Source organism: Synchiropus splendidus, chromosome 1 (assembly GCF_027744825.2).
Source record: "Synchiropus splendidus isolate RoL2022-P1 chromosome 1, RoL_Sspl_1.0, whole genome shotgun sequence".
In the NCBI taxonomy this organism is placed as follows: Eukaryota; Metazoa; Chordata; class Actinopteri; order Syngnathiformes; family Callionymidae; genus Synchiropus; species Synchiropus splendidus.
Genome location: NC_071334.1, coordinates 71,154,179 through 71,169,936, shown reverse-complemented (window position 1 = coordinate 71,169,936; position 15,758 = coordinate 71,154,179). Strand labels below are relative to the sequence as shown.

At 60.4% G+C, this 15,758-nt stretch overlaps 5 protein-coding genes across 6 annotated transcripts in view; 4 read left to right on the top strand and 1 right to left on the bottom strand.

Annotated features, from left to right (window-relative positions):
* zgc:153184 (uncharacterized protein LOC751652 homolog) overlaps positions 1-3,133 on the top strand; it is a 3,137-nt gene extending 4 nt beyond the window's left edge. The window contains exons 1-5 of the mRNA XM_053881285.1: positions 1-76; positions 1,835-1,984; positions 2,194-2,325; positions 2,469-2,679; positions 3,078-3,133. The exon at positions 1-76 is cut by the window's left edge and continues 4 nt beyond it. Of these exons, the coding sequence (XP_053737260.1) occupies positions 71-76; positions 1,835-1,984; positions 2,194-2,325; positions 2,469-2,679; positions 3,078-3,133 (555 nt within the window). The 5' untranslated portion in view covers positions 1-70. The remainder of the gene's footprint in view (positions 77-1,834; positions 1,985-2,193; positions 2,326-2,468; positions 2,680-3,077) is intronic.
* Positions 2,832-7,724, top strand: LOC128766849 (TPA-induced transmembrane protein homolog). Of its 2 annotated transcripts, XM_053878311.1 has the most exons (7): positions 2,832-3,805; positions 4,110-4,145; positions 4,208-4,276; positions 5,724-5,856; positions 5,924-6,057; positions 6,125-6,195; positions 6,254-7,720. In XM_053878311.1, the coding sequence occupies exons 1-7, from the start codon at positions 3,779-3,781 to the stop codon at positions 6,423-6,425; spliced, it is 642 nt and encodes a 213-aa protein (XP_053734286.1). In that variant the 5' UTR covers positions 2,832-3,778; the 3' UTR covers positions 6,426-7,720. The 2 variants fall into 2 exon arrangements, with proteins under 2 accessions (XP_053734286.1, XP_053734276.1); XM_053878301.1 differs by lacking the exons at positions 2,832-3,805; positions 4,110-4,145; positions 4,208-4,276 and having other exon boundaries at positions 4,283-5,856; positions 6,254-7,724.
* A 1,220-nt stretch (positions 7,725-8,944) lies between these two features.
* guca1c (guanylate cyclase activator 1C) lies at positions 8,945-11,644 on the top strand. The gene is made up of 4 exons (XM_053845505.1): positions 8,945-9,240; positions 9,315-9,464; positions 9,599-9,686; positions 10,839-11,644. The coding sequence occupies exons 1-4, from the start codon at positions 9,046-9,048 to the stop codon at positions 10,970-10,972; spliced, it is 567 nt and encodes a 188-aa protein (XP_053701480.1). The 5' UTR covers positions 8,945-9,045; the 3' UTR covers positions 10,973-11,644.
* Positions 11,645-12,090: 446 nt separating this feature from the next.
* thrsp (thyroid hormone responsive) lies at positions 12,091-12,866 on the top strand. The gene has a single exon (XM_053846199.1). It carries the CDS (start codon positions 12,390-12,392, stop codon positions 12,777-12,779), a length of 390 nt encoding a protein of 129 aa, XP_053702174.1. The 5' UTR covers positions 12,091-12,389; the 3' UTR covers positions 12,780-12,866.
* Positions 12,381-13,950, bottom strand: ndufc2 (NADH:ubiquinone oxidoreductase subunit C2). The gene is made up of 3 exons (XM_053846335.1): positions 13,722-13,950; positions 13,061-13,204; positions 12,381-12,933 (listed from the first exon to the last, which is right to left on the bottom strand). The coding sequence occupies exons 1-3, from the start codon at positions 13,858-13,860 to the stop codon at positions 12,884-12,886; spliced, it is 333 nt and encodes a 110-aa protein (XP_053702310.1). The 5' UTR covers positions 13,861-13,950; the 3' UTR covers positions 12,381-12,883.
* Positions 13,951-15,758: the final 1,808 nt, after the last annotated feature.

Sequence of the window (15,758 nt, the reverse complement as noted above, 5' to 3'; positions counted from 1 at the left end):
ACAGGCAGCCGCTCCTCGCCGTGACTTCACGTCGCCGTCGCCGCCGCAGCAGGACCAGGCGTCGCCCAGGATGGAGGTAACTGGCTCTTCTTTGACTTGAGCAGCCGTGCGAGTCACAGCAGCGAGAGGGGTGTGGGGAGGGGTCAGCACATGGCCGAGGACTCGACCGCCAAACTGTCACTTCCGCCTCGCCGCCGCCACACGCCTGAAGCTGGTGCCACTTCTGGTTTCTTCCACGCTGCAGGTCGGAGAGGAAACGAGTCACACTTCTCTCCAGTTTCATGTCTGTGTGATTGTGACTTCCACCAGAGGGCGCTGTGGTGCCAGGCCTGAGCCGCTCGGACCCGTGACCGGGTTTGACGCGGTCGGCAGCGTGGCACAGCGACGGTCCTCGTGATGCCATAGAGTCCGTTCTGCTCACCCGATTCTGACGAGTCAGGGCAACATGGCGTGGACGCTTGATGATGTCATCCCCGTAACTACAGCGCGTCTCGGTCGTCGTGGCGACGGGGGGCTGCGTGTGCCCGGCCTGGGGGGGCGGGGCCCCTCGTCTCCTCCCACAGCGTCATGTGACCGGCGACGCCTCTCTTCAGGAAGCAGAAGGAAGTTTGTGTTTCACAACATTGTTGCTCAACCTGCTGCCTCAGCGGCTTCAGTCATGTGACCCGGAGCACAACCTCTCTGAAGCAGGGGAGTGATGATGGCGCTCGCGTCGCCGTGGTGACGGCGCCGGGGGGCTGGCCCAGTCAGTTCAGACACCTGACTGTGTTGCCGTCGCCGTGACGACAGAGCTCATGTGATGGGCCTGCGCTGCGGTGACGCCAGGACCACACCACACCGTCCTTGTGGGGACCTCTCTGGCCCACTTATTTTGGAGTGTGAACCCTCCAATTCAGACTGAACCTTGTGGGGACCAGCAAGACTCTCCCCAACGTTGGGCCTCACGAGGACAGAGACACTTTCCCCAGCCTCTCAAACACCTGGCCCCTCCTCTTCTCTGGGGCCGGGTCGCGGGGGCAGCAGGGCCGGAGCAGGTCCAGAAGCCTTGGGTCTGAGCCGGGGCCTCCTGTCCAGGAAGGGTGGACCTCACGAGGAACTGGCTGACACGACTGTGAGCTGGGGTCAGGGGGGGTCGCTGGAGGGCCCCTCCATACATGGCAGCAGAGTCGAGGCTGCAGGGTCCCAGCTATCCGGGGAGTGTCTCTCCCACAACGTGTTCCCAGGCTCCAGCACCAGAAATAGCTCCCCCCGCCCCCCCAACTGATAAGAGCTGGAGAGTCAGGAGTGGGCGGGTCCTGACCCACTGAGAGCTGTCAGTCAAGACGGGTCACACGAAGGCTTCTGGGAGGGAGGGGGAGCAGGCGTCTGCCCCCTCACGACTGTCCCCCCCTCACGACTGTCCCCCCGCCCCCCAACAGGGCTCCGCTGGCGTCACTTGTTATTTCTCTGCTGTAGTTTGGCGCCTCCTGCTGGCAGCAGCTCGCTCAGGTCGCATCGTGACTCTCACGGCTACGTTAAGTGACACCCACCGTGGGGGAAGCGCCACCTGCGAGGGAGGCGGGTCACTTCCTGCTTCCTCTCTGGCCGCACGTGCACTGAGACGCAGAGTCGACGGAAACTTCAGGAAGTCTTGAAGCGTTGAGGGCTTCCTGTCACACAACAGCGCCAACAACCACTGTCCGCTGGCGTCGGTTCGGTGACCTCGCTTCCTGTAGGGAGAAACAGGAAGCGACAGGTGCAACGTCGCACCACCAAGTCAACACCATGGTGGCGGCCTGCGGTCACATGATGGCGGCGGGCGCTGGCGGGTCTGACGCTCCCTTCTCTCCCTCAGCGCCGCAGGAAGGCGCCGGCGTCCCTGCAGCTGAGCCGGAGCCAGGAGGAGGCCGAGCCTGGGGTGAGTCCAGCCGCCTCCCGGGCGCCGCTGTCTCCCACCCGCTTCAAGGTCAAGACCAAGAGCTCGCCGCTGATCGAGAGGCTTCAGGTGAGTGGGGGCGGGGGAAGGGGCGGGGCCTGTGTGATCGGCTCAGATTAAGCCGCTGGTGAGCTGAGGCGGCTGCTCACACGCCGGCAGCCATGGGACAGAAGGGCTGCCGCTTCTCCCTGCTCTTCTTCTCCCCTGTGCAGGTAGGATGGGAGCGGGCCCCGGGGTCGCGGGCCCCCCCTCACGCTCCTCTCTTCTGCCCCCTGCAGGCCAACCTGGCCCTGTCGCCCACCGCCCTGCTGCCGCCGCCGGCCCCGCTCAGCCCGTCCAGCGAGGAGGAGGAGGCCGCCGCGGGCTTCGGCAGCCCTCCAGGGGGCGCCCCGCTGCCCAGCTTCAACAAGGTGCGTCCCACCACGTGGCCCTGGGCCCGGCTGACGTCTGCCACCTCAGCAGCAGATAATCGGGCCGGGGATTAGAGCCTCACGCTCACCGGCCTCAGAGGGTGGAGCTTCCCAGGCTCACCCCGATCTCCTCCTCCCCTCAGACTCGAGCGCGGCTGTCCTTCAAGAGGCGCCTGCCGAGCCGCAAGCACCGCAGGTCGTCGGGAGAGGAGTCGCCTCTGGAGGACGGAGAGCAAGGTGCTGGGTTCCACTCCCCCGAGGAGGAGGAGGAGGAGGAGAGAGACTGTGAGCCCTCGGAGAAGAAGCTGGAGGAGACGAGCCAGGGTCTGATGGAGGAGGAAGGAGGGGGGGAGGAGGAGGAAGGAGGGGGGGAGGAGGAGGTGAGGGAGGAGGAGGAAGGAGGGGGGGAGGAGGAGGTGAGGGAGGAGGAGGAGGAAGGAGGGGTGGAGGAGGAGGAGGAGGATGCGGGCAGCCAGGAGGAGGAAGGAGGGGTGGAGGAGGAGGAGGAAGGAGGGGTGGAGGAGGAGGAGGAGGAGGAGGGTGCGGGCAGCCAGGAGGAGGCCAGCGGCTGCCAACTGTGACCTGCTGAAGACGCGATGGAGGACCAGCAGAAGGAGCAGCGTGCTGGAGCCTGGGCGGCAGGAGGAACCTCTGTGCCTTGGCGCCGTCAGCTTTGTTCGCGATGATGTCATCGTCCCGGGCGAGGGTTTGGCGTCCTCCTCTCGTCCCGTCCCGTCCCGTCCGGGCCCCAGGCGCCATGTTGCCGAGGGTCAGTGAAGGCAGCACGGCGCCACTTCTCCAGGCTTGACACGAGCTAGGTGGCGCTGCACATGTCAAATAAACTCTTGTGTTTCCCACTTGTCCTGACTCCCGCGCTCTGTGGTGGGGCCCCGCACGTGTTTTGAAGCGCGTCGGACCTGAAGCCGCTCCAGGGTTCTGCTCTCCGTCACTCGGTCGGCGTTCAGCCCTCACTGGCTCAAGTCCGTCCTTCAACAACGCAGCAGAAAGCAGTCTCCAAACAACAGGAGACAACAGGGCCGCCACTGGTCACGTGGTGTGGCCCCCGCGGCTTCTCGTGTGACGCTGACGGGGTCTGGATGGCGGTGGTTCAGCGCTGTCTCCCCCTGGTGTTCGTCACCGAGCACTGCACCCACCCTCTGACTCGGCTTCACTCGGCACTTGTCGGGGGCGGAACGCGACTTCAGTGTTGCGTTCTTGGACTCGAGGCACCTCCCACAGGTGGTTTGAGCGCGACGTCACAGGTGGAGCCTGGAGCCTGGAGTCAGGCCCCCCCCCCGCCACTTCACCCAAACCTGGAGCCTCACCTGCCGGACCAGTGGCCCACAGGCAGCGGAACCGAGCCAGACGAAGCCAGCCACGGACCTGCTGCGGTGCTGAGACACTTCCGGGTTCGAAGCCGAGGGCACGGAGCCCGCCCAACCGGGACGCGATCATGAGCAACGGACACGAACCCGACCCGGTGAGTCCGGCCTCGCCTCGCGCCTGACGAGGGTTGGGGCGCTAAAACGCGCAGAGTGGGTTCTGTTCCTAGGAGGCGCGCCCCCGCGGGCTACTTCCGGGGGCTTGTTTGACACAATCTGGAGGCGACTCCGTGACGTCACCGGCCCACACCTCGGACAGCAGGTCAGGGGTCACGTGGCCGCGCGTCCAACCTGACTGCAGACGCGCGTGGTTCCTATGGCCTCTGAGTTTGGATCCAGTCGCGTGTTGGCGAACCTCGGGCCCAGGTCCTGACAGCTGACTGGCTCTGGACTCTCTTGCAGGCCGGCGCTGCCACGGAGCAGGACCAGATGCTGAAGGTGAGCCTGCGTCCACCTGCTGTCTCCACGGCGACCGGCCTCACCTGACTCTGTCTGCGCAGGACAGCAGCGGAGACCAGCGACTCGTGGAGCCGGAGCGTCGCTCGACTCACAAGTACAGTCCAGAGAAGGTTTGAACACGCCTCAGCTCGCTGCGGGTCGCGCCGTGACTTGGCCCTGCGCAGGAGGTCGGAGGTCGGCTTCAGGCTAGCGCCGCCGCGAGCTAGTCAGAGTCTCCGCCCACTTCAGCCCAGCGACTTCCTGAAGGGACTCTCTCCTAAAGTGACTCACTCTTGAAGTGACTCGCTCTTGAAGGGACTCGCTCCTGAAGTGACTCACTCCTGAAGTGACTCGGTCCTAAAGTGACTCGCTCCTGAAGTGACTCGCTCCTAAAGTGACTCGCTCCTGAAGTGACTCGCTCCTAAAGTGACTCGCTCCTGAAGTGACTCGCTCCTAAAGTGACTCGCTCTTGAAGTGACTCGCTCTTGAAGTGACTCGCTCTTGAAGGGACTCGCTCCTGAAGTGACTCACTCCTGAAGTGACTCTCTCCTGAAGTGACTCGGTCCTAAAGTGACTCGCTCCTAAAGTGACTCGCTCCTGAAGTGACTCGCTCCTAAAGTGACTCGCTCCTGAAGTGACTCGCTCCTAAAGTGACTCGCTCTTGAAGGGACTCTCTCCTGTGAGGCACTGTTAATCTGGTGAATGTCAGCTGATAATCCTCAAATATTAGAGTGCGTCAATATTGGCGCCGCCACGTTGCTCCTCATCTGTGGTCCCACAGGGAGGCCATTGTCCCGGCCAACGTTTGTCAACACTGTGAGTGTGTGTGTGTGTGTGTGTGTCAGGTGAGCTGGAGTGGGACCTGGAGGCTTCACTGCTTCATGACTCGTGGATTGTGTTGTTGCTCTCCACACACAGGTCACTCCACCGGTGACCTGTGTGTGGAGCTGTGCCTCATGTGACCCGTAAATCAAGGTGACTTTGTCGCAGGCCGTCTGTGTGGATCCGTTGTCATGTGGTGACCTCGTGTAGAGTGTGGTGACTTCATGTCATGTGGTGACCTCATGTCCAGTGTCATCACCTTGTGTTATGACCTCATGTCATGTGGTGACCTCATGTCCAGTGTCATCACCTTGTGTTATGACCTCATGTCATGTGGTGACCTCATGTCCAGTGTCATCACCTTGTGTTATGACCTCATGTCATGTGGTGACCTCATGTCCAGTGTCATCACCTTGTGTTATGACCTCATGTCATGTGGTGACCTCATGTCCAGTGTCATCACCTTGTGTTATGACCTCATGTCATGTGGTGACCTCGTGTAGAGTGCTGTGACCTCCCGTGCCGTGACTTGGTGTCGTGACCTGGTGTGGTGTCGTGACCTGGTGTGGTGTCGTGACCTGGTGTCGTGACCTCATGTCGAGTGCTGTGACCTCCCGTGTCGTGACCTGGTGTGGTGCCGTGACCTGGTGTGGTGTCGTGACCTGGTGTGGACGTTGGTGTCATGAGTGTGGAAAGACTGACGTCTGCTCTCTCCGGTCCCTGGATGTGACATGGCTGCTCCGACGGCGTCGCCAGGGGAGCAAGGTGTGTCGGGTCAAGGAGGAGCTGAATGAAGTGGTTTTCTGGAAGTTCCGCATGTGGATGATCCTCATCTTCATCCTGCTGCTCATCGTGGCCGTCGTCCTCATCTCGCTGGTCTTGTGCTCACGTACGTGTCGGCGACTGGCGTCCCGCCGTGACCTGGGTGTGAGCTCAGCTCTCGCGCCTCTCCTCAGTGGTGTACCGGGACAAGGACGAGGGGTTCGACGCCTCCGCCTTCAACGTCTCGCGCCTGTTCAACGGAAGCTTCCGGATGGAGAGTCCCGCCGCCAACCAGAGCCGAGCGCTGAGGCCCAGGCTGCAGGAGCAGGTGAGAGTCAGGACAGGCTTGGACTGGCTGCGCTGGCTGTAACCCGTCGTGTGCTCTTCTGCCGCAGCTGGAGGCGCTGTACAAGTCCTCGCCTGCTCTGGGACGCTACTTCTCCTCGGCGGAGGTGGCCCCCCTCAGGTGAGAGCCCCCGCCTTCCCGCGCCCGACCCCGGCTCAGCAGCGCTGTCTCCTGACAGGGAGGACCCGGCGGTGGCAGAGTTCCGACTCAAGTTCCTGATGCCGGAGGCTCAGCAGGCTCAGCTGAGGAGGTTCACCCTGAGCCGGGAGATGATCTACAACGTCCTCAGGCAGTTCCTGTGGGAGCAGCCCGGCCTGCAGGTGGAGCCCTCCTCCCTCAGGCTGTCGTGAGACGCGCCTCTGTGGCGTGTACTACTGCGGACCGCTTCCCTGTGCTGGACTGGACCAGCGCGCTGCTCACGCCTGCCTGCTGGTGGCACCGCCGCCGCCGCCGCCGCCGCCTCCATCTGTTGCCCCTCATGAAACACTGAGATCTTTTCAATAAATGAAACACCAACATGACAAGTTGAAAACTACAACAACAATACTGTGCCGTCCCGGGTTAATGCTCCTGTTCCTTCAAGCGTTCAGGTGAGGCAGGCGAGTGAGGCAGCGGCTGAGACAGACTTCTGGGGTTTGTTCTGGGCTTGTTGAGGAGAGCCAGGAGCTGCGCTGCTTTCTACCACCAGACCACTACAGTACACCGTGTTTGGGTGAAATAAAAAGAAGAAACTAAACTGCGGAGCGGCTGTTGTCTCCGACCAGCAGGCGCTACAACACGCCGTTCAAATGTATTGACTGTGCTGCGAGAAGACGAGGACGAGCAACACCACGGACTGTCTGGCCTCATATTTTACAACTCCAACTCAGTGAGACCTTCCCTCGGACAAGTCGTCGCACGTCACTTCAAACTGGTATCGCGAGATCTCGCAAAACTTCTGTTTGGTCGGGGCTCCGTACCAAACAGTTCAGACATCAAACTTGTTTTTTCTTTTTTCAAACCAACTCTGGACACTAGAGGGGGCTGCAGTCGGCGTGACGTCACTCCCTGAGGTCGCCGCGCCTGAGTTGGCGTTGGACCCGGGACACGCCTCGCTCGGCGTGTCCAGCCACGTCTGCCTGCTGTGACGTAACGCTTCGCCGGCGCTAATCTTCTTACCGCCAGATTTAGCCCGCTGAGCTCTGATAGCCAGGTTCCTGGAGGCAGCGTCTCGGTCAGTGGGCGGGTCAGAGGTCACCGGAACATGATCGTGCGCACCTCCTCTCTCATGACGCTTTCCGCACACGCGACGTGGAACCACCCAGAAAACTGGGAGCCGCCGGTGACCCACCCCGGGTCAGCCCCAAGACTCGCCTGATGGTCAGGGTCTGGCTCGCGGGCCGAACATGAGACAGGAGGGTGGAGGCCACGTCTCTGTGGGACTCCTGAGGGAGGACGGACCCGTCAGCCGAGGCCTTCCCTCTGAAGCAGCCCACAACACGGTGGTCCTCACAGAGGCGTGAAGCTCCACGCCTCTGTGGAGGTGGTGGAGGTGGAGGCCCTAATCAACCAGGAGCCAGAGGCGTGAGGTGACGGGCGGGAGTCCTGTCGTCTGCACTGGAGAGGGTGAGGTGAAGAGCTGCTGGCTTCACTGTGTGCTGGGACGCAGCCGAGATGGTTCCCGCTTCACTGCGGGACATGCCAGCGTCCGGCTGGCGGGAGCGGGCCAGGGATGTCACCATAGCAACGGCCTTGGTCACGTCACGTGCTTTTTTGCTGGAGGCCGATTTGACCTCAGCTCACGTGCAGGCCTTGAGTCTGGTCTCCAGGTTCTTGATACCGAGACTCATTTTCAGTCTTTGAACCTTGTTTCAGTGGCTCACTCTCAGACTCATTTCAAGAGTCCTGACCTTGGAGCTGACCTGAGCCTCGGTCACACACGGTCACGCACCACAGGGTCCTTGTTTCCAGTTGGCAGGAGAAAAGCCTCTCCCTGCGCTCCTCGCTCCGGCCCGCTCGCGCTCGACGCCGCTCCTCGCTCCGGCCCGCTCGCGCTCGACGCCGCTCCGGCTCGCTCGCGCTCGACGCCGCTCCTCGCTCCGGCCCGCTCGCGCTCGACGCCGCTCCTCGCTCCGGCCCGCTCGCGCTCGACGCCGCTCCGGCCCGCTCGCGCTCGACGCCGGCCTTCAACTGGCCCGCCGTGTGCCATCATCGGTCCAGGCTTCAGGTGGCTGTCTGGACTGAAAGTCTTCTCCCTCCGTAACAGACAGGGAGTCTGAAATGGCATCCAGTGTCCCAGTGTGAGCCACTAGGAAACTCCAGCTGCGTTGAATCAAGTGTTCAGCAGTCGCAGTCTCCACTCGTGTATCGCACTGTTTCAGGCTGTTAAAGAGAAAAAGCACCCGTTCTTTTCACTTGTGCTTAGTAGTGCATGTTTGTTTGCGTAACATGAGCCACTCCCTGTTGTTCTGAGCAGGAGTTGCCGTCTGAACAAACAGCAATATATAAAGTTCCCTGCTTAAAAATCCTGTTGTTGGGCTGCACAAAAGTGACATTTGAAGTCCCTGGACACCTGCTGCGACTCTCTCCGGGGAGGGGGGTGGCGCTCAGCAGCCCACAGCTCTGCTGAGCTCAAGTCCACAGTCAGAAACAAGCGCTCCAGACCCAGCTGGGAGCCACATGTGTGAGGTGTTCAGGCTGGTGAGAGGAACACAGGGCTCAGGAGTGAGAGCAGGTGTGATGAAGCAGCAGCGGAGGGGAGTGGCCTCAGGGCCGCGGCGTCAGAGTTGCACAATCACTCCCCCCACCCACTCCCCCGCCGTGTGCACGCCAGGTTCCGATCTTCTGGGAAGACTCGCTGCTTATCTCATTAAGGCCTTATGTCCTCTTTGGTCCTCCCTGGACTTAGAGCTTAGCGCGGTCAGAGCTGAAGGTTCCCGCCGGAGCTCACTTCGGTCTCCGTCCGAGCTTCGCCGCCGCCGGGGCAGAAGAATGGGCGCCCACAACTCCAACCTGGACGACATCCTGGAGGAGGACATGCACCACTGGTACACCAAGTTCATGAGGGAGTCTCCGTCGGGGCTCATCACGCTGTTCGAGCTGAAGGCCATGCTGGAGATGAACGGCATGACGGAGGAGGCCAGCAGCTACGTGGACCAGGTCTTCTACACCTTCGACATGGACGGGGTGAGTGGCCACGGGGAGAGAGGGAGGCGGGTGAGGAGCGGGCTCCTTCAGCCTGAGGCATCTTCTGCTGGCAGGACGGCTACATCGACTTCGTGGAGTACATCGCCGCCATCAGCCTGCTGCTGAAGGGCGAGATCAACCAGAAGCTCAAGTGGTACTTCAAGCTCTTCGACCAGGACGGCAACGGCAAGATCGACAAGGAGGAGCTGGAGACCATCTTCAAGGTGCGTGGTCTCCCTGAATCTCGGCGGATTAGTCAGCTCGCCGGTAATCCCGGCCGTTACCTAATCTCGCCGCTAATTCGGGACCCGACCCCAATCTTGACTGGGAGGCTTTGTGTTCTGTGATGTCACGGCAGGCCATCCAGGACATCACACGCAGCTACGACATCCCGCCGGAGGAGATCGTCACGCTCATCTACGAGAAGATCGACGTCAACGGAGAAGGTGAGCTGCGCCAGCGCTCGTGTCACAGCGCCCCCCGGTGGTCACGCACGGTAGCACGCGGCCTGACCTCCTCAGAGTGGAGTCCAGCTGCAGCTGAACACGCCGTCCTTCTGTCAGTCCAGACGCGGCCAGCGTGAAGCTCTGTGCCGGGAGAGCCTCCTCAGCTTCACCCCATCACAGGCGGCAGGCCCCAGGCTCTTCAGTCAGGAACCTGTTCTGAGCTCCTCACGACAGAGCTGTGAGCCTTGGTGACACCTGCTCTTACTTCAGCCAGGGGGCGCTGGTTGGTCCAGCCTCATCATCTGAGTCAAGACCAAGGTTCCCTCTAATCAACGGTCCCTCTCGGCTACGCGTGTGCACAATTGTGCACAGCTGATACAATCGCAGCGCACGAAAATATCACCGCGTGTTTCCTCCCTGTCCTCCGCTGCAGCGTGCGCCCAGTGACGGCGCTACATCCACAGCGTGGAAGGAAGAGCAACTGGAAGAGCTGCCATCTGAAGGGAACTATTGGAGCTGGCTGATGTTGAGGAGCTGCTTTCTCTTCAAATGTTGGGGGGCGGAGTCACGCAGAGGAGAGAGGACGGTCGGGTTTCAGACCACAGAGAGAAGACGCTAGTCAGCTGAGGAGATGAAGTGTGGAGTCAGTGGAGAAGAGACCTGTTCCTTCTTCACTGGAGCTCACTGTTCCATGAGGAGCGCTCGCTCACAGAAGACAAAAGTCACTCTCACCACAGACGGGTTCAGGAGCCTCATCCATCCGTGTGAGAAAGGAGCCATGTTTGTCAAAGTTGCTTCAAGTTCTTTGACGGCCAGCGCACACCTCAGTGCTGTCATGTGACTTCACTGACTAGACTCAGTCGACTTGTTGTGTCGGAAGATTCTGGAGATATATACCATGAATATATGACATGAGGATTCAGTTGAACAAATGTGTAAAGAATCCATACAATTCCAAGCTTTTATTTTTCATTTTGAACTCCACACATGAGCAGCGCGCAGCTGAGAGCGGACCTTCTCCTCTCCTCCAGCAGGCAGCTGTGGGTGGCAGCTCTGGCTCAGTGACGGCCGTGCTTGGTGGGACCTGGTCCCCCTGAGCCTCAGGTGAGGGTGAGAGTCCGAGGCGTGACCCGCTCTGTCTGTGTCCCTCAGGCGAGCTGACCCTGGAGGAGTTCATCAGCGGGGCCCGGGAGCACCCCGACATCATGGACATGCTCACCAAGATGATGGACCTGACGCACGTGCTGGAGATCATTCTGCTGGGACAGAAGAAGAAAGTCAACTGAGCAGAGATGGAGCCAGTCGTCTGCCGGCTCAAAGCCTTACAGCCAGAGGAAGGTCTCGCAGCTGGGACCCGCCTCCTCCCGGAGCCGCTGCCGAGTCAGCGAAAAGACAAACCTTCCCTTCCTCCTACGTTTTCCCGACCACGTACCCCACTTCCCCGAGAAGCCACGCCCACCGCCGCTGCAAACCAGTCCCAGTCACACACGACTCAACCGCATCTTCAAGACTTCAAAGGAAAAAAAAGAAACCTAGTCATCAGTGCTGTGATTTTAATGTTCCTCATGAGAAGCATGTGTTTTGGTGGCCAGCTCTGGAGGTCGGTGAAGATCTGACCGGAGCAACACGCAAGACTCGAATGACCTGGAGACAGTGTTTGGAAGCTGTGCGAGGGTGACGCGGGAGGTCAAGGACGTTTCAAGGGCAGGGCCTGTCGGATCAAGACCCAGAGCCAGGTCTGCATGGGGCGCTCCGAGGACTGTGCCTGGACCCCAGCGAGTCTCGGTCCCCGCCCTCACTGGACCGAGACGTGCGCTGTGTCGTGGCAACACCAGCTCCAACCGAGATCTGCAGCCCTGTGTGGCCACGGCCGTCGTTGGTATTGACCAGATGGTTTGTCAAATGAAAGCTATTTTTACAAAACTTGATTTCCCCCCATAAATAACTGAACACATCCATGTATTGTACTGCTGTTTTCTATATTCACTCTGAACCCACAAGCAAGAGAAGGCAACAAAACCTTGGTGGTGTTTGGTGTTCCTCCATCTAAAGTTCAAAGCAGAACCAGAGGGGTTGAACTTCAGTTTACCTGAGACGATCCGTCCGTGTGTGTGTGTTTACAGCTCCTCACCTGCAGGCTGCCAGAGGCCTGAGAGAGATGCTTAAACAGACTTTCTTTCACAAGACAAGGATCCTGTCTGTCACTCAAGCCCCGCCCCCCCATCGGTGGGAGGTTCAGTCAGCTGCATTACAGCAGGTGAGCTGATGTTTCAGGCTTCCCCCGAGCCCAGTCTCTCCTGGGAGTCACTGCACAGCTGGTGAGGAAGCCAGCGGTCAGTCCTCTGGCTCAGCTCTATTTGTGTTCAGTTGCTTTTCGCTCTCTTCTCCACCATCTGGTCCCACATCCTCTGGTGTTGCGATCTGCTGGAGCTCCGCCCCCTCTCAGCCTCGAGCCGAGGTGACTCTCGGCCAGATCTGCGGCGGACGCCGCGACCGCCGGCCCGACGTGACCTCAGCCGCGAACATAGGAAACACCAAGGTCGGCAGCGAAGCCGGCGGGTGAATGATCCGCCGCAGGTTCACTCTAGTGCAGGTGTTTGGAGATAAGAGCGGCGCATCAGGCGAGCAGGTTACGTAACGCGGCGCTCAGGCCGCTGCATATATATAGAGCAGCAGTGGAGCCAGCGGCCGCAGCGCAGCAACATGGTCGACGCCAGGGTCCACAGGAAGAGCCTGCCGCTGGCCCTCAAGAGGTACAGCGCCATCATCGGCCTCATGGAGCAGACGGTCCTGCTGCCCAGCCTGCTGAGGGACGTCCCCTGGGACGGCTCCGGCTCGGAACCCGAGGCCGGCCGGGACCTGTACGACACCTTCCTGATGCTGAAGGCCGTCAGGAACACGGTGGAGAGCGGCCTGGTGCCTCTGGAGGAGCAGGCCGCCACGAGCAAGACGCTGGAGACGCTGCTGGACTCGGACCCCGAGCGGCTCTTCCGCTTCCACCTGAGAGGACTCTTCTCCGTCATGAGCACGCTGACCGACGCCAGCCGGAGCCTGACGCAGCGCTACATGGACATCATCGGCTTCTCCGAGTAGAGGACACGTCACGTCACGTCGGCAGAGCCCCAATAAAAGCTGGCGCAGACTCACTGGCGTCTCTTCAGAACACATTTATTATTTACATTATTTACGGCTCGCGGCTAGCGGATGGGATGGAAGGGCTCCACGATCTCCGCCAAAGTCTTTTTGTCTGTGGGGGGGAGAGAGAGAGATGAGCAGATGGATGAACTCACACACTGTGAAATAAAGGATAAAAGAAACGGGGGAGATGGAAGGAAAACTCAGCTCAATAAAGGCCGTGTGGGGGAGGGACTCACCCTGCGGCGGGAAGCGCTCGGGGTGCTGCCTCACGTACTCCCTGATGACCCGGTCCCGCTTGGCGTAGGTGTAAGTCTCGTACTTGGAGAGGTGGTAGCCCAGGAACCAGCCCACCGAGCACATCAGCACCTGCCGGTGGACACCTGCCAACACGAGGGGGAGTGGGGGGGCACACCACAGGTCAGAGTCAGGCAGGTGCACGCCGCCGCCGCAGCACACACACACAGAGGCCGGGAGGCCCGGGGCCCAGCAGTGACCGGGCTCCGGGGGCACCAGCCTCTGCATGCGCTCTTGTTGTGAGGCTTCACCCTTTCCCCAGCCTCTCCCCCTACACACACGGAGTCTGCATCCTCACACTGAGGCTTCACCTCGCGGGGACCAGCCACACACAATGGCACGCGGACCTCACAAGGACAGTGTTTCGTACGCTCACCCACGGGAACAGCAGGCTTTCACTGGGACAAACGTCCCGGAAACGCGTTGCGCGAGGTGAACTCCGAACGTTCGTCGTGCTAACACGAAGCGTCAGGACGCAGAGCGCAACCAAGTGGCGGCCGTCAGTTTCACAACAACAAGGCCCGGGTCTGCTCCCCCGCTGCTCTCGCGGCCTGGAGCTGGCCGGAAGTGCGCGCAGATGGGGCGCACAGTCCCACAACACACCTGATCGCAGCGCCGGCCGGTGCATGAAGACGTTGTGGAGCAGCGCCGTGGCCCAGCCCGCGAGCCCCAGGTGGACCGAGTAGCGGTTCACCAGCCCAGGCGGCGGCAGACACTTGGCCTCGTCCGGCAGGAGACCCATCGCCACCAACGTCTCGGAAAGCCAGCGACTGTCTCTGACCTCTGTGCGCAGCTCCGGAGGAGGAAGTCAAGGGCACGCTGCGTGTGTGCGCCGCAGGAAGTGTCCGTGCGGAACACGCGGCCCGGCTCAGTGGTTCCGCTGCCCCTGGTCGCTTGGCTCCGGTCCTCGTCCCGCACTGGGGAGTTTCTTAATATTAGTGCTGTTACGGCCGCGGAGCAGCGCCACAGTGTCCAAACAAAGAGCGGCCGGAGAAACAGACCCGCAAGTGTTTCCAGTCATGTAGACGTTGAGCTCAATGCCACAGCCACCAGAGTTGAGTCGTTTATTGGGCGTTTGACTGAGTCGGACTCGAGGTTCTTCTGTGACGTGACGTCTCTTGTTTCAACTGTATAGAGACGGAGAGCCGCCTTGGGTTGGGTACATGACGGTAGTGACGGGACAGGACGCGCGTGTGAAAGCGTGTTTCGATCCGTTTGCTTCAGCTGCTGCGGCTGCAACCAAGGGCAGCGGCGACGCTCTGCTGGAGAGAGGCTCGTCCAGTCATTCAGTCACCGACGACACCTTCATGTGAAGTCTCTGGGCCACACGGCTGGATCTTGTTCTCGCACGAGGGGCAGAGGTGCTGGAGATTGAAAAGAGTTGCCACTGATGGCTGACAGGCGTCTCCCTCGGTGACTCGGAGTAGAGCCGCTGCTTCAGGTGTTGCAGGACGGGCCAGCTGACCCAGATGAGAGCGTCTCCGGCTCCCTCAGTCAGACGGATGTCTGGAGCTGCCTGTTCAAGCTGCTGCCCCCGCGACCTGCCGGCAGGGGAGCATGGATCTTGCAGCGCTTCCGTGTTGGACCACTGTCGGACCAGCAGCTTCCTGCTGTGCTGAACCCGCCTCCAGCTGAGCTCCGGTCCTGAGCGAGTCTCTCGTGATGGTGTTGGGGTCACGGAGGCCACGTGACCGCGGTGTGGGACTCACAAGTGTAGGCACCCCTCAATTATTATGATTTATTTTTATAACGTTTTGTATTATTTTGTCAAATGAAAATACTTTTTGGATGCATGCACAGATTCACGAATAGGCGCAGACATTTAGTCAGGCATGTCAAGGACGGCTGAAGGCTGCTCGGGTGGACTCTGCAGGTCCATCTCACTCATTAGCGAGGATGAACCTGCAGACCAGTGACGCGTGACTGTGTTGCAGGAACTTCGATAAAAGATCCTGTTTGTAGACTTCAGCGCTGCCTTTAACACAATTCTTCCAGCTCTGCTTGAAGACAAGCCTCGCCAGCTGGACGTGCCTGACTCCCTCTGCAGATGGATGACACTCGGACCCTCAGCATCGGGTCTCCTCAGGGCTGTGTTCTCTCTCCATGGCTCTTCTCCCTGTACACTAGCTGCTCCACCTCCAGCCACGAGTCTGTGAAGCTGATCAAGTTTGCGGACGACACCACCATCATGGGGCTCATCTCAGATGGAGATGAGTCAGCTTACAGGATGGAGGTGGAGCGGCTGGTGTCCTGGTGCAGCAACAACAACCTGGAGCTCAACGCTCAGAAGACGGTGGAGATGGTCATAGACTTCAGGAGAGTCACAGCTCCTCCGTCCCCTCTCATGTTGGCTGGTTCACCCATTCCTATTGTAGACTCCTTCTGCTTCCTGGGAACCACCATCACTGAGGACCAACCATCAGGTCCCTCATCAGGAAGGCCCAGCAGAGAATGTTCTTCCTGGGGCAGCTACGGAAACCACGACTGCCGACGGAGTTGCTGGTGGAGTTCTACAGGCCATCATCCAGTCCATCCTCACCTCCTCTATCACCGTCTGGTACAACAGCGCCACCTCCAGGGACAAGAGCAGACTGCAGCGCATCGTACGTTCTGCTGAGAAGGTGATGGTTGCAGCCTGCC